Source organism: Pipistrellus kuhlii, unplaced genomic scaffold (assembly GCF_014108245.1).
Source record: "Pipistrellus kuhlii isolate mPipKuh1 unplaced genomic scaffold, mPipKuh1.p scaffold_m20_p_14, whole genome shotgun sequence".
NCBI classification, from domain to species: domain Eukaryota; kingdom Metazoa; phylum Chordata; class Mammalia; order Chiroptera; family Vespertilionidae; genus Pipistrellus; species Pipistrellus kuhlii.
Window position 1 is genome coordinate 6,652,909 of NW_023425449.1, and position 24,238 is coordinate 6,677,146.

Genomic DNA, 24,238 nt, shown 5'->3' on the forward strand with positions numbered 1-24,238 from the left:
ATAAGAATAACGTTTGAGGATCTAATGCAGTGGTTCTCAACCTTTCTAATGCCTTGACCCTTTAATACAGTTCCTCATGTTGTGGTGACCCCCAACCATAATATTATTTTCGTTGCTATTATACTTCAGAACTGTAATTTTGCTCCTGTTATGAATCTTAATGTAAATGTCTATGTTTTTCAGTGGCAACCCTGGCAGTGGTTGGGGGTTACCACAACGTGAGGAACTGTATTAAAGGGTCTCGGCCTTAGAAAGGCTGAGAACCACCGATCTGATGCACAGCACAGTTACCACAGTTAATATGGTATTATTTACTTGGAAGTAGATCTTAAGCATTCTCACAAAAATAAAAGTAACTTCATGCCAAAACTGGTTTGGCTCAGTGGATAGAGCATCCGCCTGTGGACTGAAGGGTCCCGGGTTCGATTCCGGTCAAGGGCATGTACCTTGGTTGCGGGCACGTCCCCAGTGGGGGGTGTGCAGGAGGCAGCTGATCGATGTTCCTCTCTCATCGATGTTTCTAACTCTCTGTCCCTCTCTCTTACTCTCTGTAAAAAAAAATCAATAAAGAAAAACAAAAACAAAAAACCTGTCCTTCAACATCACATCTTTACAAAAATTGTTTAAGAAAATAAAATAAAAGTAACTTTATCATGTGATGTGTGTGCTAATTATCTTGATCTTTGTGATCATATATATATGTCATCATATTGCACACTTGAAATATATACAATTCTATTTTTCAGTTATTCCTCAATAAAGTGAAAAATAAAATTGACAAGTATCAGCCTCCTAAGAAACATCAGAGACAGCCAGACCCCACCAAATTCATTGCCATGGACAGGTAATACCTTAGAGACCACAGGGCCCATGCTCTTGTGCTGAGAAGGAAAACAAAGTCCAGAAGTAAGCTAGCGAGGATGATGATTTGGTGAGGAAGAGAGGAAACTAATCCACAATAGCATTTTGAGGAAGACAGGCTGAGGCGAGAAGCCAGTGGAAGCATAAAAGTCCAGAGCACCCGACTCAGATCCACAGACGCAAGTTCAATGAGCCGGAGGAGCACAGGAGACCCCGTGAATGCAGGGCCCGCCATTCTGGGTGGGACGTGCCTGGCCAGGGCCTGATCTCCCCGGGGAGCAGCAGGTGGCTCCGGCCAGAAACTGCTCTCCTGGCTCCCGTCCTTCTCCTTCACCAAACACAACGCCTGAGCCATCAGTTTTCTTTCATTGCGCAGGGAGCACGCCAGGCCTTTCCTGGAGCTGATGAGTCATGTTCCCTGAGCACAGAACATCTCCCGAGGGCAGTGAGGGCAGTGAGGGCTGTGGGGCATCCCACCCCCGAGGGGAGCTCTGCCCCAGGGTGCACAGACTCGGAAGCACCCAGGAAAGGCCCTGTGGAAGGCGCTGGGATAAAGCACGCAGGTGCCGTGAACACTTAGCTTGGTGGGCAGGGCTGAGAGAGCTCAGAGCTGCAGGAAACCCGGCACCATGAGTTGCTAAAGTTAAACAGAAACTAGACTTCAGACCTGTCTTTGCTTTCTGGCCCTTTGAGTTCCATGTTCCAGGAAGGATGACTATGAAGAGCGAGCTCAGAATGTCTTGACCGTGGACCGGAGTTTATCTGGACTTGCTGCCGGCAGACACAGACTCTCTTCACTAAGGGGAACCCTCAGAGGCAGGAGGGGCAGGAGAGGGAAGGCTGGTCATCCTGACCTGGCTGGCACCCATGGAGACCTGCAAACAAATGCAGGAACCGCGGCCTCTTAGCTTTGCACACACTTTGCAAGGCTGTCTGGCACTGTGAGGCATGCCTACTTGTTACAACCCTGCGTGAATCCGTTTAGTCAGCCCCTGCAGGGGGCTGGGGGCCAGGACTGTTAGATGTGTGGTTTCCATTAGTTTTCCACAATCTTTTGCTTCCTTAAAACTCTAACATGTCACCCACCTAATACCAGTGCTGCATGTTAACATTCCCTTTGGGATCTGAATACCATTCCACTGGCCCAGTGGTTGGCAAACAAATTAGTCAACAGACCCAAATATCAACAGGACAATGATTGAAATTTCTTTTGGGAGCCAAATGTTTTAAACTTAAACTTCTTTTAATGCCACTTCTTCAAAATAGACTCGCCCAGGCCGTGGTGTTTTGTGGAAGAGTCACACTCACGGGGCCAAAGAGCCGCATGTGGCTCGCGAGTTGCAGTTTGCCGACCACGGCTCTGGCCCAAATGTCCAGGACAACAGAGGCAGTCTGGGAATTTGCTTCCATTCCAAATGCTACTGTGCTCCTGGTTTCTTTTTCTGCTCTCAGCTTTCTGTAGAATACACTCCCTTTAACTCCTCTCCTGTTTGTCACACAGCTAGATACACACACACACACACACACACACAGCGAGCTAAAATAATGGCAATAATGGACAGACGCTTCACTCCACGGTATCTCTGTTTCCTTGTCTGAAACTGGGGGTGTTGAAGGAGACAGGCTCTCTGGACCCTTCCAAGTCTCTCCCTGCAATCCTGAGGTTCCATGCAGACAGGCCTGAGCACCCAGGTCATGAGCGAAGTGAAGATCAGAGACACTAAACATTCTTGAGCTGCTGAGCCGCTCTGCTCCATGCCCAGTCTGAATGACAAGAGACACTCAGCACAGGTCAGCCACGTCCAGAAAAGGAGGAAAGCTGTCATATTGGGGAAAGGGAATAACAGTTAAATGATGGAAGGATCAACATCCTTTAGGCAGCTGACTTGTTTCTAGGTCTTTACCCAGAAGGTGACTCTGACCTGCTATTGGGGAGAGGAGCTGGATTGGCAGGAAGCTAAGGGAGAGCAGGCAAGAAGAGGAATGGCTTCTATCCCTCCTTCAACTGGACGTGAGCCAGGGGCTCCTGGAATCTTCAAAGCTGTGAGGAACCAGAACACAACCCACCTCCAACCCTTATAGGACAAGACAGAAAATACTCTCCACCCCCCCCTATTCCTGCAGTGTAACCCCAAGAAATGGATAAAGCTGCAAATAGAGACGGGACAAGATAGCCCACAATGACCAAGTTGATTTGTATTAAAAGGGCAAGGACTGCCCTAGCCGAATTGACTCAGAGGATAGAGCATTAGCTCTTGGACCATAGGGTCCTGGGTTCGAATCCGGTCCAGGACATGTACCTCGGTTGCAGGCTCGTCCCCTGGGCCGAGTTGGGGCACATGCAGGAGGCAACCAATCGATGTGTCTCTCTCACATGGATGTTTATCTTGCTGTCAAGGATGGCTGAGCCTTCACAAGGTCTCGTCTCTTATCATGGCTGCATCCTGTATGAATCCAACGATTGCTAGAAAGTCCTTTCTCTGAGAACATTCTTGCCTTCCTGAAACCACGGAGCTTTCAAACAGCTTCTTTTCAAATGCAGGTCATTCATTATTGCTCACAAACAATAATCATCGGGGTAACCCGCCTGCCTCCAAGCCTTGACCATGTGAGGCTCCGGCCTAGAGCAGAATGCCAGGCACTCGGGGGGGACACAGCCCCTCACCTCCCCTTAAACAGGGAAGTGGGGAGTCCACGTGCTTGTTTACTGCAGCCGAGGGGCCTCCCCGCAATCCACCGTGTCATAAGCTGCCTCTGCTGATGTTTCTCTCTGGAGTTAACACAACACAAACACAAACATCTTAACACAGACATCAGGTGCTTGGTGCTGTGCACCGAAAACCCACACATGAGCGGCACGTCCACATGTGATGCTGCCAGGGAATGCTCAGGAGGGCCTGGTTCCTGATCATTTGTCTTCTGGCCTGAAGGAACACGCAAAACCTGGGGTTTGGAAGCTGTTTGGGGACTGTTAGCTGCAGAAGCTAAATGCTGTCCCAATCTCCAGAAGATACTGGCATTGAACATCAACCTCAGACATCTACATACTAGACACTGGTCCTTGCCATTTTACTCTAACATAGGAGGGACGTTATCTCAATTGTCTATCTCTGAAGATAGGTTTTGTCTATCTCTGAAGAATGATGCTATTTAGAAAGTATTCAGGGCAGGGGTGAGGTGGGAAGGGGGACCAAATAGCTTTTAGGACAATCTTGTCCCATTAGGCCGGGCACTGGAAGGAGTCTTGTCCTGCTGTGTTCCTGGAGCCCAGGTGTGCTCCTGCCTTTCTCTGATCCCCTGGGCATCTTTGATTTTTATCACTGGATTCCTCAACGCTGCCCCCGAAAGAGGAGCAAGAGAAAACGGAGGCTCCCAGGGCTGGGTGGGTTAAGTTCCTCCTCCTTTGGATGTCTGCGGACAACAGTGGACGATATTTCCATTTTTAATGTGATGGTCCTCCTGGATTCAGAGAAGTTAATCTCATGGGGGATTTGATGGAAGATGGCAGGTGAAAGTTGAGCCAAGGTTAAAAACAAAACTTTAGCCGAAACCGGTGTGGCTCAGTGGATAGAGCGTTGGCCTGCGGACTGAAAGGTCCCAGGTTCAATTCTGGTCAAGGGCATGTAGGTTGCAGGCACATCCCCGGTAGGAGGTGTGCAGGGCAGCTAATCGATTGGTTGCTAATTGATCATGACTCTTTCCTCAGAAGTGCAAACACTGCCTGAGAATGCGTGACTTATTGTTCCGGCAGCTGCTCCCAATAGAGTGAAGTTGCCCTCAGGATAAAACGCCTCACGTTATTATAGCCAGAGATAGAAGGCCAACCTTCTCTCTCATCCATGTTTCTAGCTCTCTATCCCTGTCTCTTCCTCTCTGTAAAAAATCAATAAAATATATTAAAAAACAAAAAACAAAATAAAACTTTAGAACTCATACAAAAGAACATTCCTTCACTCTTCCAATAATAAAGAGTGTAAATGGTTTCCCAAACAGCATGCAAAATGTGAAAGGTGTTTTTTTCCTGGGTTGCTTTACTTGTGGTTGATGTGAAAGAAGAATGAAATTGATTCATGACCTCTGGGCTCTCAGTCCAAAGATCTAGAGAGTCCCAAGCTGGAAACAGAAAGAAAGGGAGGCGGCTGTCTGGGGTTAGGACAGACTGACCAGGGCTGACCATCTGTGGACAGGAGACTTCTCCAAACACAGCGCCAGGAGGCAGCTCTGTGACCTCAGGCCCTCGGGATGCCTTCCGCACTCACATGAAAAGGACGTGCTGTGCCTCTCATGACCCTATTTTGCTTCCAAAGACGTGAAGGAATACACACTTGAACTACGATGGCAATGAATGCGAGATCTTACAGCCTCGGTTACCACACCAGCCCTTAGAGCCATTTCCAGCAAAGACTGACGGTACTGTCATCCATGGTCATCACAAATAGCCTATCAGAACCAAGCCCAGAAACTGCAGCCATTACCAAAATGGAGCAGGCTTCAGTGGTTAAAAAATGCATCAACAAGTACTTGTTTCATAATGCAGGATTAGAGGATCTGTCCCACTTTGGGCATATCATCCTGTATAAAAGATGGTACATTAAACTCTACGGCTACTTAATATTATAAATCTGACAACTAGAACCCATAACTCTGGAGAAAGACAACAGCTTCATCATTTATCTGCAGTCATTTCTCCAAGGGTATGTGGAGCAAGAAACATGGTGGAGAAGCACCTGCCGTATTCTCCATGCCGAAGGCGAGGAGGGAGTGTACTGATTGCTGAGCGGGCTGTTTGTAGGGTTACCATTCACTTTGCATTGAAATTACCCTGTTGAGAATGTCCAGGTCAGAGGCTTGTGGATCCTTCCAACTTGGCCCAGAAGCAGAGCTCAGGTTCCAGGGGGTCAGGACCAGACACACCCCGAACAGCTCTCTGGCCAGACAGGATGTCTGTCGGTGGGGCTGCATCCACATCCCCAGGCAATGGAGGGAGACGCTGGGCGGTGTCCTCTGAGAAACACAGAGAAGAAGGGGAGGGTTTCGCAGACTGTGTTTGGGGGAGAGAGAATAAATGGAAAGTCAGTACGTCAGAGTCAGGGAAGGAACTTCACTGGGGTGAGCAGGTACTGATCATAACTGGAGGACCGTGGAGAAAACAAAGTGCATTTGGCAGCGGGAAAAGACAAGATTCTGTGTGTCCAGGTGGAAGAGAACTCTGTCCTATTTGCAGGGAGGCTTACGTTGGAACCTGCAGGAGGGCTACCGCCTGGGTAGGAGAGAGAGAACTTGATGATTTTTTTAAAAATATATTTTATTGATTTTTTACAGAAAGGAAGGGAAAGAGACAGAGAGCTAGGAACGTCGATGAGAGAGAAACATCGACCAGCCGCCTCTTGCACACCCCCTACCGGGGATGTGCCCACAACCAATGTACATGCCCCTGACCGGAATCGAACCTGGGATCCCTCAGTCTGCAGACTGACGCTCTCTACCACTGAGCCAACCGGTTTCGGCAGAACTTGATGATCTTAAAAGTGGCATGTTCCTTCCCAGTTGAACTAGAGAATTAACATTGAAAATAATGAGAAAGCGGTTAAGCGAGAGAGGTTGGCCCTTTATCTCTGGCTATAACAATATGAGGAGTTTTATCCTGAGGGCAACTTCACTCCACTAGGAGCTGCTGCCGGAACGATGTGTCAGGGATTGATTCTCAGGCAGTGTTTGCGCTTCTGAGGAAAGAGTCATGATCCATTAGCAATGTCTGCCCTGGGCGCTGGATGGGGATGCCCAGCCATGTCTGCTGATCGAGCCTTATAGGAAGGAGTATCTTAGAGGTTTGAAAGCAAGATAAACTCCACTAAACAGAGACCCACATGTTTATGGCAGGAGAAAAATGTGCCCCCAAATTTGAAAATGTCAAACCTTGTGCTGAAAAAAAGAGGCAATCATGATTGCATCTTAGATTTAACTCGTCTATTGTTTCATTCGACAAATGTCTTCGTATGCCTGCCCGCCAGAAGCTTGGCACCAGGAATAAAAATGGACAAAACCAATGGCTTCTGCGTTCAAGAGTTCACAGTCTAGGAAAGGAAAGAGGTGAGTGAGCTGACTGCCAGAGCTGTGGGAGGATCAGTTGAGGATACTGTAGAACACATGTGTCAAACACAAGGCCCGCGGGCCAAATCCGTCCCGCCAGGCCTTGCAATGTGGCCCGCACCGCGCTGTCATCACTGCACTCCGCTGCGTTTCCATCACAATGACAGTTTATGACTGTTCAGTAAACCATTTGGCCCGCGATTTAGGCTGGATTTTAGATTTTGGCTCCTTCTCTGATTGAGTTCGACACCCCTACTGTAGAAGGTTGGAAAATGGAGCCCAAAGAGATCCACAACCCCAAACCTGGCCCCTGGGAATGCTAATGGATATGGCAAAAGGCGGGGAGAGGGTGCTTTGCAGATGCGATTAAATTAAGAATTTTGAGATGGGAAGGTTAGCCCAGATTATCTGAATGAACAATAAATACATGCACGTATATCCTTGATACATACCAAGGAGAAGATGATGATGGGACCCCAGGGGCAAAGAGTGATGCAATCACCAGCCAATGCCGAGGAATGATGGCAGCCACCGGAAGTTAGAAGCTAGAAGAGGCAGGGAACAAGTTCTCCTCTAGTCTCTGGGCAAAAGACACCATTTTGATTTTGGCCCAGTAATGCTAATTTCAGAATCATGACCTGAAATTAAAAAAGAATACATTGCTGTTGAGTTCACACATTTTCTGATACTTTACTATGACAATCATAGGGAATTAATACATAGTTTGCAAGCCTGTAGGAGAGTGGCTTATTCAGGGTTCCTGGGTCCGGCTTGGGGGTTGATTCTAGCTGATTTAGACCAAAAGACTCTCCTGGAAGGCTCTGCGGTTCTCTTACGTGATGTTTATCGGATCTAGAGGAGCTGGAAGAGGAAGCTCAAAGAAAGGGGATGACCGCAGCATTAAAGAGGATCACCGCCCTCTCCATTCTTCCATCTTATTGTTTCCCTCCTGCTTACAAAGTGTGAAGGCAATCCAAGGGGTTTTGGGAAGGAAAAAAGGAGAATTTGGGGTTGAACAAAAAGAGACCATGTATGACCCTTCTGTACTTCACTGTCCTATGTCCTCGGCTGTTGGCTTGGAATCTCCCATCCATCACCAACACTGAGAGCAACTCAGGAAGTGTGTATTACGTTGCTTAGCAACCCGCACTGTTTGTGTGACTAACTCCTTGCCTGGACATATATGAGTATAACTGTCTCTCTGCAGATTATAACTGAGTCACAAGCCTGCTTTTATGAGGTCAGGGGAGAATAAAAGCATCACTCTCCCAAGTGGTGGCCTGCAGCTACTGAAGTGAAGCCGAGCTCTAACCTTCACGTGAGATGACTCAGAAGACCACCGGGAGGACAATGAGGATGAACAGGGAGGGAATAGACTGGAAATAAACCCTACTAATATCACCCTTCCAAAGAGGCAGAGGAGAGCCAGTCCAGGGGTCTCTGTGAGCCAGGGCACCAGTGCGGGGCTGAGATGGTCAGCGGAATCAGTAGGATTTTATGTCACACACAATCTCTTGCCATTGTTCCTGAATTGGGCTTTACCACCCAGAAGCTTCTGGGAAGATGTAATGCTCATGACTATGAATAAAAAGAAAACATGTGGAACATAAGGCATACCCAGCTATTTTGCATAGACCCTATATTGCTATTGGCATCAATAAGCTGATAAGCAAGTGATTGGCGTCTAAGCCACTGGAACTCACCGTCACTTGGGCCACAGGCTGCTCCTCGGCTGCCTGGTCTGCCTCTCCTTTTCCCTGACATCTTCTTGTCCCACCATCAAGAGAGCCACCACCCAGGAGAGGTGCCACTTAGTAGCTGTACACAATGAGCAACTCTCCAAGTCCCAACTGCCTTATCAGTCAAATGGACAAAATATAGGACTTCATTGTTCTGGAAATTTGATGGGATGATATAAACAAAGCATGTATCCCTGCCTGGCCCATAAAAAAACCACTCCATAAATGGTAATAATTTGGATCAGGCTAGAATCCTAGCTCTATCGCTTACCAGCTGTTGATCTTGTACAGACTTTTCACCTCGGTGAGCTCCCATATCCTCCTTCCTAACAACACCAATCCTACAGAATTCTTGAGGGTATTTAAATGAGATAACATATAAATGAGCCTGGCGCAGAATGGGGTATTCATTAATCAATGAAATAACTTTTCTGCTTCCACCTGCTTGTTCCCTCTCGTGTGGATGAACCTAATGCTTGCATAGTTGGGCTTATGTGGCGGTTTCCTCCAAAAACATAAATTTCTGTAAGTTAATTAAACTTTTATAAAAAACTTAATGAGTGAGACCATCTGTTCTACAGCTTGATGTCCCTGGTGCCTGGCACATAGTAGATGCACAATAAAATAAAAAGTAAAATTAATTAAAATAAAGTAAAATTAGAGCTCTTCTCTGTTCTTGACTTCTTGCTCTGCACTACCACCCAGCAGCCCCCTATTCCACCTCATGTTTCTTGAAGTCTTATTTATTGATTTGATGAAACACAGGGTAGACTCAGAAAGCACAACAGGGACAACAAAGATTAAATTCTGAAACTTATAGATTATTTCCTTTCCTACGATTAGAGTTAGGAGAATAACTAATGATGTCTTTCTTTAAACTAGTTAATATCCAAACCATTATGTGGAGTTGGTGTGGATGGGTGAGAGGATGCAATCCATGCATCACCAAAATTACACAAGTTGACCCTCTGAGTGTGGGAAATATTGTAACTTTAATTCAATCAGTACAGCAGTAACTGTACAAAATGTATAAATAAATGAGTTCTATTTTGGGGGGTGCATACCCATAAACTGTGATGGAGTTTACAGCTTACACAATCAGAACAGTGATCATTCACTTAAACCAGTGGTCGGCAAACTCATTAGGCAACAGACCCAAATATCAACAGTACAGCGATTGAAATTTCTTTGGAGAGCCAACTTTTTTAAACTTAAACTTCTTCGAACACCACTTCTTCAAAAAAGAATCGGCCAGGCTGTGGTATTTTGTGGAAGAGCCACACTCAAGGGGCCAAACAGTCGCATGTGGCTTGTGAGCCGCAGTTTGCCGACTACTGATTTAAACCATATATTTAATGTTACAGTTCACCATTGTTCTTATACCTAAAACTTATCATGACATTTTAACTTCATTACTTTAGATGTGTAGTTAGAGTTACCAGCTTTTGAAGGTCAAATACCTTTATTATATTTATGGGGAAGGGAGAACCAGAAGGGATGGATAAGGAAAGAGGAAAGGGAAAAGACCATGTTGACTAAACAGATAAAGATCTCCAGAGAATAAACTTAATCACCTCATGCAACCTGCTGATACTTCTATGACTAACACTGCCAGTGACAGACAATTCAGAACAATGCACAAACAAAACCTAAGTTTTGTCAGCCCATGGAGACAAAAGCGGCCCAAAGGGAGTCCACAGAGACCAGCCTTCTTCCACAACAGCACAGAGCTCAGTGCGGTCCTGGCCGGATGTCTGATTGGTGCTCTCTTCATCTGCTGGCCTCTCCTTGCCTGTGATCTGACCTGGTCCTTGGCTACTGACCCCTGGGGCTGTTTATAATTCTCTGTCCTGCTGCTCTCTGCTTTTCCGTAGTCTAAAAAAGGATTAAGTCATGACCAGAGGCCCCCAGGTTTTCCCAGGCATGTGTAGGGCAGAGGCCATTCCTTCAAAGTGGCTAAATGGTTAGAGCAGCTACAAGAGGCCTTCTTCTCAGAGGAATGTTTGTATTAGATATTCAATATTTAAAAATTTTCCTCCACTCCATCATTGAAGCTTCTCATTCTCCTACCTAGCTACACAGGTACGGATGTCGGGGCCATATCTATTGTCTACAACTACCAAGAGGGTGGGGTACACCCTACTCCCATAGACAGTCTTCTGGTCACACTCATCTTCTGAGAAGTATTCCCCGTCTGTTATCTGAATAACCATTATTAACAAAACAGGCCGCTGGTGAGTCAGCCCCGTCTTGTTTGGGCAAGTCATGACTGACTAAGTCAATTCTCAGGCTTGTGACGCAGGGTTCAGTGCCAACATGGAATTAATTGCCCTTTCTTCTTTGTCATCGTAGGGCCAAGGTTTTAGCCAGCTGGAACATGAAGTTAACTGGTACGAAGACAAATTTTAAAATAATATTTCAATGCAAATAAAGTTTTCCATTTAAGTTAAATTTCAAATTTGGTGCTACAGTCACGCACCATTTGACGACGGGAATGTTCTGAGAAATGCAACATTAGGCAATTTCATCCTCAGGCAAACATCATAGAGCACAATTCCATCCACCTAGATGGGATAGTCCACTACTATGATCATTTGTGCTGTGCTTTTATATGACTGGGAGTGCTGTAGGTTTGTTACACCAGCATCACCACAAACGGGTAGTGTGTTACGGTACACAGAACAGCTACTGCATTAGTAGGCGACAGAAAATGTTCAGCTCCATTATACCCTTATGGGACCAACATGGTATACGTGGTCCATTGTCCATTAAAAGGTCATTATGAGGTGCGTGACAGAATTGTTAAAATGCTTGCATGACTTTGCAACACTTCATGAAGGCTCTTCTTATGGACATCCATGTACCCCATCCATCCTCTTCTACTTGGATTTCTGCTCTTTCAGAATATTTCCCCTCCTCCCACGCCTTGAATCCTGAGCCATCTGATCCACCTGTCCACATCTAGCCAATCAGCAACATCTAATTCACTGCACACGCCCTCCGGAAGCTTTACTAATGTTTGCAGCCCACATCAGTTCCCCCCTTTCCCCATATTTGTAACAGCCACACACAGCCCCATCAATTTAAGCCACTCTATGCTATTCTCCAATGATACAGGGAGATCTTGGATTGTCCAATGAGCACATTCGATAAAACTCAGCATTCATGATCACATTAAGTGTGTATGAAGCTATATACAGTCAATCAGCATGTTTAGAACTTTGACCTTAAGGTTGCCTGTTTCTGTGTTAATCAGGAGATGTGCGACCATGCCAAGAACCCTGGTATGAAGAAAATTCAAGATCCTTGAAACAAAAGATACCTGATAACTCATTATACTTATGTGAGAGAATTTCTCCAGTTTAAATGATGTTACTGAAGAGTTTCCATATCCCAGGCACTACATTACTAAAAAAATAAAAATAAGAATCTTTTAAGTATCCTATATTATCCCTATTTTAAAAATGAGGACCCCGAGACTCAGAGAAGTTAAGTAACTGGCTTAACGTCACACAGAAAGTAAGTTACAGAACTAGGATCTAAATAGTTTCAGTGAGTCCAAAGCCAAACTCCTCAACCTCTATACTGCTCTATATATGTGTCCTGTGGATCCGTGTCTGTTCGTTTTGTTTCTCCACCAGAATTATAAATCATTTGAGGGTTTATAATGATAATACTGTTTATCATAAGAACTACCATTTATTAAGTACTTACTATGTGCCAGGTGTGCATTACATTTGAAAAATATATTTAATTTCATTTAACCCTCACACACCTGATTATTGAGATACTAGTCCCATTTCACAAATGGGAAAACTGAGTCACAAAGCATTTAAATAGCTTGCCCAGAGACATGCACATAGACAGTGGAACGAATCCAAGTTCTCCAGGGCTTGAAGCTTATATCAATATAACATGTAGTAGGAAAGCTCTCAAGGAAAAATATTCAAAAATATAAAACGGAAGATGAAACATTCAAAATAAAATTAGAAACCACAACTAATCACTTGAGTCTTAGATCTGCAAGTTTCTCTGTTCTGAGATGGCTTTGGACAATTCCCCTGAGATGCTCACACACAAAATGCTTCCTAGTTGCTCCCTCACTTTCCCTCACCAGGGTCGTGCAAGGAAGGGCCTTGAACCTGAAGCAGCACTAGCTCATGATAATCCTGCCTCCAGACAGATGGGACTTAATCCTGGTCTGCCCGTCTCCAAGGTACCATTTTGGATTTGCCCAGACCAGAGTGCTGATCTTAAAAGCAAATATATATTTTGCACACATCGTGCATTATATTAAGTCCATTTTCTTAAAATGTTCCATATATCAAATCGCAGGTATGCTCTAAAGTTCTTGAACAAGAGTTATTGTCCTTTCTCTATAGTTTTCATAATAAGGTTGCAATTTAAAATAACAATATTCAAGGTATATCTTTGTTAGCATGGTAATCAAAAACTCACACCACATATAATTTGGGGATCAACGGATATCTAAAAACAGTAGCAGCTTCTTTTTCCAAAGGAGAAATGTAAAGTGTGCCTCTTCGTGTATGATTTATCTTCACTTGAGAAATCATCAGGAATCAAAAAAAGGAAAAATGTTTATTTCTAGACTATGAATCATATGAGAAAATTGCAGTAACTTTTCACACTGGCCTGCTTGAAAGACTATTTCATTTATTATCCTTATTTCACATTTAAATAACATTATTAAAATAATATAATTACATAATTGTTATTGAGAAAAAATAGAGACTAAAGTTATTGTCTGAGATAAATATTGAGGTCAAAATGTCTTTTATTTCTGTTCTTCTATTAAGTATGGGGTGAAATCCTCAAAATAACCATACTTAATGTCTTATTTGGGAATAGTTCACTTCCCCGTTGCCTTTCGGAGCATCCCACAAGCCACTGTTTCTGTTTATTTTGGTTAACAAGATATCCAAATCTTCATCCAGTATGCTGATGAGTTTTAAGAGTATACTTCCAGTATCAATTTATTTACATTGCTATCAAATGCATGGGGGTTTTTTTTTGTTTTTTTAAAAATATATTTTATTGATTTTTGTACAGAGAGGAAGGGAGAGAGAGAGAGAGAGTTAGAAACATCAATGAGAGAGAGTCATCGATCAGCTGCCTCTTGCACACCCCCTACTAGGGATATGCCCGCAGCCAAGGTACATGCCCTTGACCGGAATCGAACCCGGGGCCCTTCAGTCCCCAAGCTGATGCTCTATCCATTGAGCCAAACCGGTCCCGGCCAAATGCATGGGGTCAATGGTGTGGATACAACCGACCATCTGGAGAAAAATTAATTAGATACACCACTTCTTACACCAAAATAAATACCAGCAGAATCGGAGACTTAAATAGAAAAAAGAAAGCACAAAAGTACAAAAAAATATATAGGAATTTGTACTTCTTGTAGTAGTAACTTAGGTAATTCAACTGACTTTCCTGCTGAGAACAAGGCAAAATATTCTTACACACACACCTACCACAGAGAACCCAACTATTCCACTCCTAGACATTTTCCCAAGAGAAATGAAAGCATCTGTTCACACAACAATTTTAACATAAATGTTCATAGTAGTTTTATGTTAAAATCCCCAAACTGGAAACAATCTAAGAGCTTGTCAGCCTGTGACTACATTAAAAAAAAAAAAATTATTAGTGCATACACAAAATAGAGTGCTTCTCAGCTTTTTAAATGGCTGAACAAACAACACAGATAAGTATTAAGACAACAAAGAACCCAGACAAAAAAGAAATACTTCCATTTTTTTTATTGTATTTTTTTAATGAACACTTTGGTAGGCATAGATAGAACCAAAACATTCCTTTTTTTTTTTTTTTACTTATGGAATAAACATTAAGGTTTTTTTTACTTATGGAATAAACATTAAGGTTCCCGAGTTTTCAAAGCCATCTGACAGTCAAAGAATTCCTTAATGTTTATGGAAGAGAAATGAAAAATAGTTACTGAAGGACTCCCAAGCATTCTCAATAAAACAAGGGATTTTTCATTCATGCAAGTCAGTTCATTAAACCTATCTTCAGCTTACAACAACTGAAGTGTTACTTTTTCTCAATAGTCTGTGCATTCAAGTTTTTAAAAGGTTGGTCACTTTTTATTTACTTTATCATTTAATACCTACCCCCATTTAATACCTACCCCCACAACCCATGGGGGGTGGGAATAAGTGGGAATAGTGTGAGACTCTGGTAATATAAAATGCTCCTGGAAAAATCCTGTCAGTCATATTGGTAGCTAGTGGCCTGCCCATTTTTATAGCTGTCACAGAAGCAGCCTATGAAAACAGAGAGCTCTGTGCTTTCAGCATGCCTGGAGTGCCTACTGTGTTGAGTCAATTGTGATCTGTTGCTGCCACCAGCAGGTCGTGGCCACAAAATGATATTTTCTCCTTTGTTTTTGTTTTATTTCCAACTCATCTCCAGATATTTCTTGCCCACCGAATCCTTAGATGAAATAACAAGTCTCTTTCGTAGGTATTCTTCAGTAACAATGACTTCTAAAAATATATACTATACAAAACCTTTTCTTCCTTTTAGAAATACCTCTAATCTTTTTCCTTGACTTCTCTTCCTTCTTTCATTTTCCTTCATAATCCTTAATTTTTTCAGATTATTTTTCTGGTAAATGTATTCCCGTATTGTGCCTGTCCTTCAAAAACAAAAACGGCATGTCTGCAAACTGCTTTAGATCCAATATATTAATTTGGGACCAACTCAGAGGAACAGCACCATCTGTTGATAATAATACACATTGTTGATTGCAAGTCACGAATTTCCTAAGAATCCCAAAACACCTATCAGAAAGAATATATGCATCCCCATTTTCATCGCAGTGTGATTTACAATAACTAAGAGGCAGAAACAGCCCAAGAGCCATGACCAGATGAGTGGGTAAGAAGCTGTGGTAGCTAGCCTCGCCGACTGACTCAGTGGTTAGCGCGCCAGCTCGTGCACTGAAGGGTCAAGGGCATGTACCGCAGTTGCAGGCTCCTCCCCAGCACCACTCAGGATGCATGCGGGAAGCAATCATTTTATGAGTTTCTCTCACAGTGATGTTTCTTTCTCTGCCTTTTCCTCTCCCCTTCCACTCTCTCTAAAAATCAATGGAAAAAATATGCTTGGGTGAGGATTAAAAAACAAAAAAGCTATGGCACAGTTACACATTCACACAGTGACTGTATGTGTTAAAAAAAAAAAAAAAGGAATGCTTACCATTTGTGAAAGCATGGATGGACCTGGAGATTATTAAACTAAATTATAGTTTAAATTTATCAAGTTATTCAATTATCTGACACATTTATTGTCTAATGTTCCTAATCAGATTTTCCAAAAACAGGTATTTCACCATTTTTAATAATCCTTATGAAAATTTCTTACTAGGTCCTTGATAAAAGTGCATTAATTATGGAATTAGTAATAAACAATTATATAATGATAGATGTCTTTAATGTTTTAGCATTAAAGAATATATGCCCTACCTTGTTTGGCTCAGTGGATAGAGCATCATCTTGCAGACTGAAGGGTCCTGGGTTTGATTCGGTCAAAGGCACATACATGCCTGGGTTTTGGGCTCGATCCCCAGCAGGGGGCATGCAGGAGGCAGCTGATCAATGATTCTCTCTCATCACTGATGTTTCTATCTCTCCCTCTCCCTTCCTCTCTGAAATCGATAAAAATAATTTTTAAGAAAAAATTATATAAAAAATTAAACAATAGTGCTGTATTAAACAATAGTGCTGTATTGTTGATTGCAAGTCACGAATTTCCTAAGAATCCCAAAACACCTATCAGAAAGAATATATGCATCCCCATTTTCATCGCAGTGTGATTTACAATAACTAAGAGGCAGAAACAGCCCAAGAGCCATGACCAGATGAGTGGGTAAGAAGCTGATACACTTTGCAACAAATTTATTATTGTAATATAAGTAATTCTATCCAGGACATCTCAGGGAAGGCAGAGATGGCTGGGTAGGTAGGAAGAGATCAACTTGTATGCATATATGCACAAAAACAGACAATAGGGTGGTGAGGGCCTGGGTAGGGGACAGGAGCAGGCTAGAACGAGTCGATGGGGAAAAAAAGGGACATAAATAATACTTTCAACAATAAGGATTTAATTAAATAAGTAAATTCTAATAGTTTTCAAAACTTACATTTAATTAACCGTTATTTTTTAAAGGGGGGGCAAGGGAACATCATGAAGTGCTCTTTCATTACAGAGCAGTATTTTGATTGGTTATATTCTGAAAAAAGAAGGACACATTTTCTTTTATTCTTTCAAGAAAAGGGTCTTTAAGATTTAACTGATCTCCAGAAAAGTGTTTCCACTGCTTCAGTTGTGACATGGAGAGAGGTTTCCGGGAGTCAGGATTCTTGTGATGTGGGCCAAGCTGACAATTTCTAGAGACAGGGAATTTTTCCAGTGAATCACCTGCAATAAGTAAAAGAATGAGAAAATTCTTAAGCCAACCAATACTCTACTACATACAATACTTTTTATTTTATGATATGAGTTTATGAAATTCATTACATTTTGTTCTCTAATCTCAAGGACTTCTGGTCTAATAGGAGACATACAATAACAAATAATCATCCAAAGATATGTTACAGGGCTGCAAACCATTATCTAACACCTTTGGGACTAAATATATTTCCAAATTCACAATATAATTGGAACAATCTGGGGCAACATTCCATAATCAAGCCCATTATACAGAATATTTAGAATGAAGTAATAAAAAAAAACAACTGCACATCAAAATTATAAGATCCAGCCTTATGGAAAATTCACAGCCTTAAATACCCATTTCATAAAAGAAAACTGAAAATCATTAAGCTAGGTATTCAACTTGAAAAATAAGAAAAAGAACAGAGTAAATACAATGAAAAAGGAAAAGATAAAAGCAAAAATTGTTAAAATAGAAAACAGAGTATCCAATATTAATTTATATAAAATATAAAGTTTTCATGTCAGTCTTGTATAGTCTAACTTCTTAACCTACTCAAAATAATTTATCAAGTGACTTCAAACTCTTAAACACTCAAGATCCAGTTCCTATGTGAATGGTGTTAATTATAGAGGACTGATGTATTTATTTGTTTGTTTGTTTATTCATTTACTTCCTCAACTGGGGATATTTTTTCATTGATTTTTACAAAAGTGGGAGAGAGAGGGAAAGACAGAAATATCGACGTGAGAGAAACACATCGATTGGTTGCCTCCTGCATGAGCCCCGACCAGGATCGGGGCCAGGGAGGAGCCTGCAACTGAGGGACGTGCCCTTGACCAGAATCGAACCCGGGACCCTTCGGTCCACAGGCCAGCACTCTATCTACTGAGCCACACTGACTAGGCCAGGACTGACGTTTTCAGCTTCACTTAACCAGCACTAGCAGTTCACCAGGTACTGGGAAGTATGGTGGCCCTGCTAACCACCTCAGAAAGTGTGTTCCCATCATGATTAAGGTCTGTCAAGTGTATGTTTTGAGGGTAATGGAAATAAGGGTTCTAATTCTGAAACCATTATGCCAGAATTTGAAAGATTTCTCGAAGCTAAATTTCTCACAGCTGTTTCAGAAATAAGAAGCGAAATGAAGAGATTAATGTTCTAGTTAATATTTTCTCAAAAACTGATTTGCCCTCTGACCTGCAGGGGGGGAAAAAATCAACATATACAAATGGTAAATATTGTAGTTATTCTGTATTTAAATACTTTCAACTGCTGCAGAGAAATAAATGAACTTTACCATCCTTACAGAATTAGCATACAACAAACCTGCATGGTCTCGTTCTCCTGCACATTCACAGTCAAGCAGGTCATGAGTCACACAGTGGGAGCTTTCGTGTAACGTGAACAAATCTTTAAGCTCCTCCACTGAAAACTGGATATGCTCAGATGTCTGAGCCAGGTCTACAACTGCCCCAGAAAGACCTTGCTTACTGATCTGCCTCTGATAGATCTTTTCTTCTATTGTACCTGAAGAGAAAGCAATCATTAGATTCACTGCAGATCCTCACGCCTGTTATTTCTGCAGGGTAAAGTATGGTTAGCATATAGTTAACAAAAGAACAATAATTCCTAACACGGAAGCACAGATTAACAACAACAACAATACTTTTTATACTAGAGGCCGGTTGCACGAAGATTCATGCAAGAATAGGCCTTCCTTCCCCTGGTTTAGGTCCCTCTGCACCACCCACCACCCCCCCCCCCCCTACTCTCCCCATCATAGGAGTCCTGCGCCATCTGCTGCTCTGCATATGCATATGCAAATTAACCCATCATCTATGTTGGGTTAATTTGCATACTCACTCCTGATTGTCTGCTGCGCATTGCAGAGGTATGGTCAATTTGCATATTTCTCTTTTATTAGTGTAGCTTATTTAAAGGGATACATTTTTGGCACATTGAAGGGTTATTACCTGTAGTTAGGAGTCTGTAAATATGTACTGGATGTTTCTGACCATCTCTCCACACTCTAGACATTGCCTTAGAAAATAAACGAGAATTCTGAGAGTACAGTTGAAACTACTAGTCTTTTCCCTGCAAGCAATTTGCATTAATACATTTAAGATTAGGAATTCTTGAGTTTACTTATAGCTTCAAAAAACAAAGCCTAGGCATGTCAAAGCATTTTCCACTCCCTATCTTTTTCCTGAGAAAAAAGGAAGGCATGGACACCCACTGTAGGGCTGTAAAATAACTAGAGGGATGTCAACAGTGAATGGCACAGTGGGTTTAGATGGCAAAAATGCAAAGAACTGCCCCGGTCGTTTGCTCAGTGGTTAGAGCACTGGTCCATGGACCTAAGGGGTCACAGGTCCGATTGCCGGTCAAGGGTACATACTTCAGTTGCAGGTTTGATCCCCGGCCGGGACAGGGCACATGCAGGAGGCAACCATTCAATGTGTCTCTGTCACATCAGATGTTTCTCTCTCTCTCTCTCCCTCTCGCTCTTGCATTTCCCAAAGAAAGGTCTGGCCTTCCCACCAGCTGCAACTAGATAACCTCTAAGCCTTTGAAGTGCCCTGCCTGATAAAGGGTCTCTGTTTAGCTGGGGCCTTGCAGCCACTAGATCTTTTATGCTAACAATGTGATTTAGGCCGTGTCCTGTCAGTTTGCCTTTTGGTGATGTTGGAGACTGAGTAACTGAGGTCAGTCACTCCAGTATTTCATGCCTACGTGAGCACCAACAAAAACTCTGGACACCGAGATGCAAATGAACTTCTGTTTGACAGGTACTCATCGATGCTGGGAAAATTAAATGTTGTCCACAGAACTCCAGTAGGGAAGGAAAAAGGGAAGCTTGTGCCTGGTCTCTACCCCATGTACCTTTTATCTTTACTAATTTTAATCTGTCTTTTCACTGTAATAAAAACACAGATACCAACTGTGGTGCAAATCTGTAAGTAGAAATCTTAAGATACATAAAGATACATCATCTTTGTATCCCCAGCAGGTGTATCCCCAGCAGGCATTCTGTAATGTTTATTTAATGCATAAGAACTAGTCCTACCTGGATATCCGTGGCTGGGTTCCAATCAATGTCATAGAGAATTAAGTGAGATCCTCCAATAAGGTTAAGTCCCACGCCACCAGCTTTTGAACTTAATAAAAAAATGAAATCAGAAGAGTATTTACTATTGAAGCCATCAACAATTTGCTGCCTTTGAGAGACTGGTGTCTGTCCATCAAGTCTTGTATAAGCATATCCATGACGCTTACATACTTCTTGTAAAATATTCAGAGTTTGTGTGTAGTTGGATACCAACACCACCCTGTCAATCAAAAAGAAAGACTCTTGGTATATTTGAAGAAAATTGCCAAATAATATTATCACTGATATTTATAGAACATGCAACAATGGCCGTATTCATTAAAACTCAGGTTCTCCTTCAAATTCAATTTTAAATTTTATATATAAGAGATTTTCCAGTTTTAAGATAGTGAAGTAAAAACTTTTCTGCCTTCTTCATTTCTCTAAAGTCACCCTAAAAACAGCCGGAGAATGAGAAACAGAAATACAAACTCTATCTTTGAAGTTTTTTTAAAGGAACATTTATATACGAAAACAGAAAATGATGAAATACGGTAGTGATCTACTTATGAGTACAGAGAAGGTGAAACCTTAGTGCCCAAAGAGGGAGATTCCAATAAGAAACAAGTGCAAGTTCATTCACTTGAGAATCTTCTTAAGGTACCCCAGAAGGAAGGAGACTGGAGCGCTGACAAGAGCACTGATAACAGAACCCAGGCCCTAGCCCATGTAACCAGCTGACTTCTTTCTCAAATACAATGCTTGCTGTCTGGAGAAGGTAAACCAAAGAAACAGACCAGAGAACTTCAAGAGACAGGGATGTAATGACTAATGAGAATGAAAGCATGCATACAGAAGGTCCCTAGAACAGCAGCAGCCAGGCATCCCTCTTACATCCCACCCCAGGAAAGATATTATTGGGAGATTAATCTCTGAGATCACATGAATCGCCCCACAGAAGAGATCCACAGAGATAAAGAAAGAAGCCAACTCGCTGCCTAATTACCCAATGAAGGTGAACAATACACAAGTCTTACCCATGCACACACAACTTTCAATAAGTTGTACTGCCTCACTCTAAAATATAAATGGGCACTACACGTCACCATCTATTTACAGTGAGTCTCCAACATTAAAAGTAGAACAATAAAGGAGAAACCCGAATAAAACAGTAATGGAGAAAACATCCTCAAGTAAGAGATAACATTCACAAGAAGAGGAGGTAATTTTAAAAATCAAGAATGAGGGAAATACCTTGTAAATTCAAAATGATAGCCAAATTGTAATTTTCACTGGAGATTTTGCAGATAATAACAAGAGTCTGACCAGAAATAGGTTCAAAAGGAATGTAATGACCAATAAAAAAGAAAAGAATTAGATTTAGATGTCCATTAAAGAGTTGGAAAGAAGGATGTGGGAACTAGAACAGAGGGCTGGACGAGAGAGAGACAAACTTGGGATATATGGGAGGTAGTTACAACTATGGGGAGTAGAGATATCCCAGAAAGAGTACTTAGAGCGAGAAGGAGGCTAAAGAGAAAATTCTAAGGGTTATCAACATTTAAGAGATGTTTAAAAAAATTTTTTTTAAAGGATTCTGAAAGAGCTTCAAGGTCAAGTTAGATGTTATAAGACTTCTCTAGGGTTTTTTTTTTTTTAATATATGTGTTTATATTTTTTTTTTTCTTAAATAAAAACTTACAGATGCTGATCATGACCCAAAAAAAACCAACTTATTTTTAATGTTTTCTTCTTTTGAAAGACAGACGGGGCGGGGGAGTCAGGCCATATCTAAACCACAATTCCAGCAGCACTTACAAGCAGATCATTAGACTGACCACTTACCTCTCAGTAGGACGAAGTTCGTGGATAACAGCTAAGAGCTTTGTCAGCACTTGTAGTTTTCCTGACTCCTTCTCAGTGAACGCAAGAGGGTTATAGTCAGCAGGGAACACATTTATCAAGCCTTCATATAAACTACTCTCTTCATTTTCATCCCCAGTTGAGCTACATTCTTTTTCCTATTTAAAAGAATGATTAACATTGGCTCACGTTTGTTTGCTTTTAATTGGAAGAGAAAAATGCTCAAAGTATGGGAGGAAAGATGAATATTAATAGCTTCCTGAAAAGACCAAGCTAACTATCATGTAAATATTGTTGTTAATCCTTACCCAAGAACATTTTCTCCATTGATTTTTAGAGAGAGTGGAAGGGAGAGTGAGAGGGGAAGAGAGGAAAATGACAGAGAGAAAGAGAGAGAGAGAGAGAGAGAGAGAGAGAAACATCTATTTGAGAAAGACACATTGATTGGTTGCCTCATACTTGCCCCATCTGGGGCTGGGGATCAAACCTGCAACCCAGGTATGTGCCCTTGACCAGGAATCAAACTCACAACCCTTTGGTGCACAGGCCAACACTCTAACCACTGAGAACACTGGCTAGAGTGTTGGTCATGTGTCCTTCTGAGTTCATTACAGAGCAGTTCTAATGCAGTATCCTAATGCCTACTGCCTTCACCCTACAAGTGCAGAATCACTGTCTGGATGTTAGGGGGAGGGGGGGAGCTTTATTTCTTTATAATAAATTTCAAAATTTATTTAAGTCTGCTATTTCTTTCACAGGAAGAAAAGGGCTTAGCCATTAAAAATGGTATGCCAGGCCACAAAATATACAAAATTATAAGGCTTTTGATACATATTACCAAAATATCTTCCATTTAACAACTTGCATTCTAACCAGCATATCATTTTTTTTGTCTTTCTTGTGACTTTCATACAAAAATCATGTGTTACCTTATAATGGCAAATTTTGTATTTGTTAGCACCAAACGAACAAAACTGACCGGCTATCTTAATAAAAGACAGGAAGAGAAACCATGACAAGGTACTAGACAAGGTACCAAAGGGCATGGGGCACGGTCTGGAAGGCAGAGCCTCAAACCCACTCCATCCCTCGTTCAGCTCTGCGAATGCGGACATGCTCTGAAGAACAAGCAGGTCGGGCCTGCTCAAGGGCAGAACCGTCCTGAAGAGACTCAGATCCTTGGGGAAACCCACAAATACAGCCCCAGGAATTGGTCCGCTCTGCCCTCTTAGAGTCACATGACGGAGAACCCTCAGCTCAGAGCCTGACAGTCTCCCACGCTGCTCACCTTTATGGAGCTGAACAAGAGGCAGGGGTGATTGCACAGTTTTTTAAGAGCGCCTATGCATATCAGATGAGGACTGCTTTCCGACGACCCTTGAAGACAGAACCTCACAGCCTGAGAATTCAACAGCTTTTGATAAAGTTCAAGCTGTAGCGCCCCTGGTCGGCAAAAGACTACATTCTCTATTTTCGGGGGAAGGTATTTATTTATGACCTCCTGGGTTCTTCTGAGGAAGAAGAGTCCCGTGAGGCAAACAAGTTCAGCTGCTCTTCTCTCTCCCAACTCCTTTTCTTCCTGTGAAAGAAAGAGCAGACTTATAGCTGACTTGCAGTTTAAATAAACATTAAATATTTTATAATGATAAAGTAGTTACTTTAATTCATATTTTTGATTCATCAGAATAAATGAAATACAAGTCTGTGAAAGGAAAACCAACCATCATCTCTTTAAATGTTCAGCATAATCATTTAATTAAGTGAAGTCACAATTACCTAAATTTTTGATTGTTTGGCTATTTGGCACCAGTGAGAGCAACCAGAAATCTATAATCTACAAACTTAATTATTCTGAAAGGAAATTTTTATGTGAATACTGTAATGGTACAGTCTTAAAATCAAAGCAAAGAGCTGACACAGCAAAGTCTTGTAAGCAAATACTTTGACAAGTTACTGATCCTAAAATTAACCCTATAGGAAATTACTGGCACAAAGCACTACTGATTCTTTCCAAATCATTACACATTACTCATTAAATAATAGTACAGTTTTAAAATCAAAATTCAGTACGAGTAAAACATGTCCCAAATGGAAGAATATAATAAAACTCCA

General features: G+C 42.0%; 1 protein-coding gene across 2 annotated transcripts in view; it reads right to left on the bottom strand.

Moving 5' to 3' along the window:
• Positions 1-16,693: 16,693 nt before the first annotated feature.
• The window catches only part of RAD54B (RAD54 homolog B), a 49,836-nt gene continuing 42,291 nt past the window's right edge, over positions 16,694-24,238 (bottom strand). The window contains exons 10-15 of one of the 2 annotated variants that reach the window (XM_036436524.2): positions 23,415-23,705; positions 22,109-22,284; positions 20,243-20,504; positions 19,149-19,215; positions 18,502-18,702; positions 16,694-17,156 (exon numbers count right to left, since the gene is read on the bottom strand). In XM_036436524.2, coding sequence (XP_036292417.1) covers positions 16,939-17,156; positions 18,502-18,702; positions 19,149-19,215; positions 20,243-20,504; positions 22,109-22,284; positions 23,415-23,705 — 1,215 coding nt within the window. In that variant the 3' untranslated portion in view covers positions 16,694-16,938. Of the gene's footprint in view, positions 17,157-18,501; positions 18,703-19,148; positions 19,216-20,242; positions 20,505-22,108; positions 22,285-23,414; positions 23,706-24,238 lie in introns of those variants that run through there. The other variant, XM_036436525.2, reaches the window with a different exon arrangement.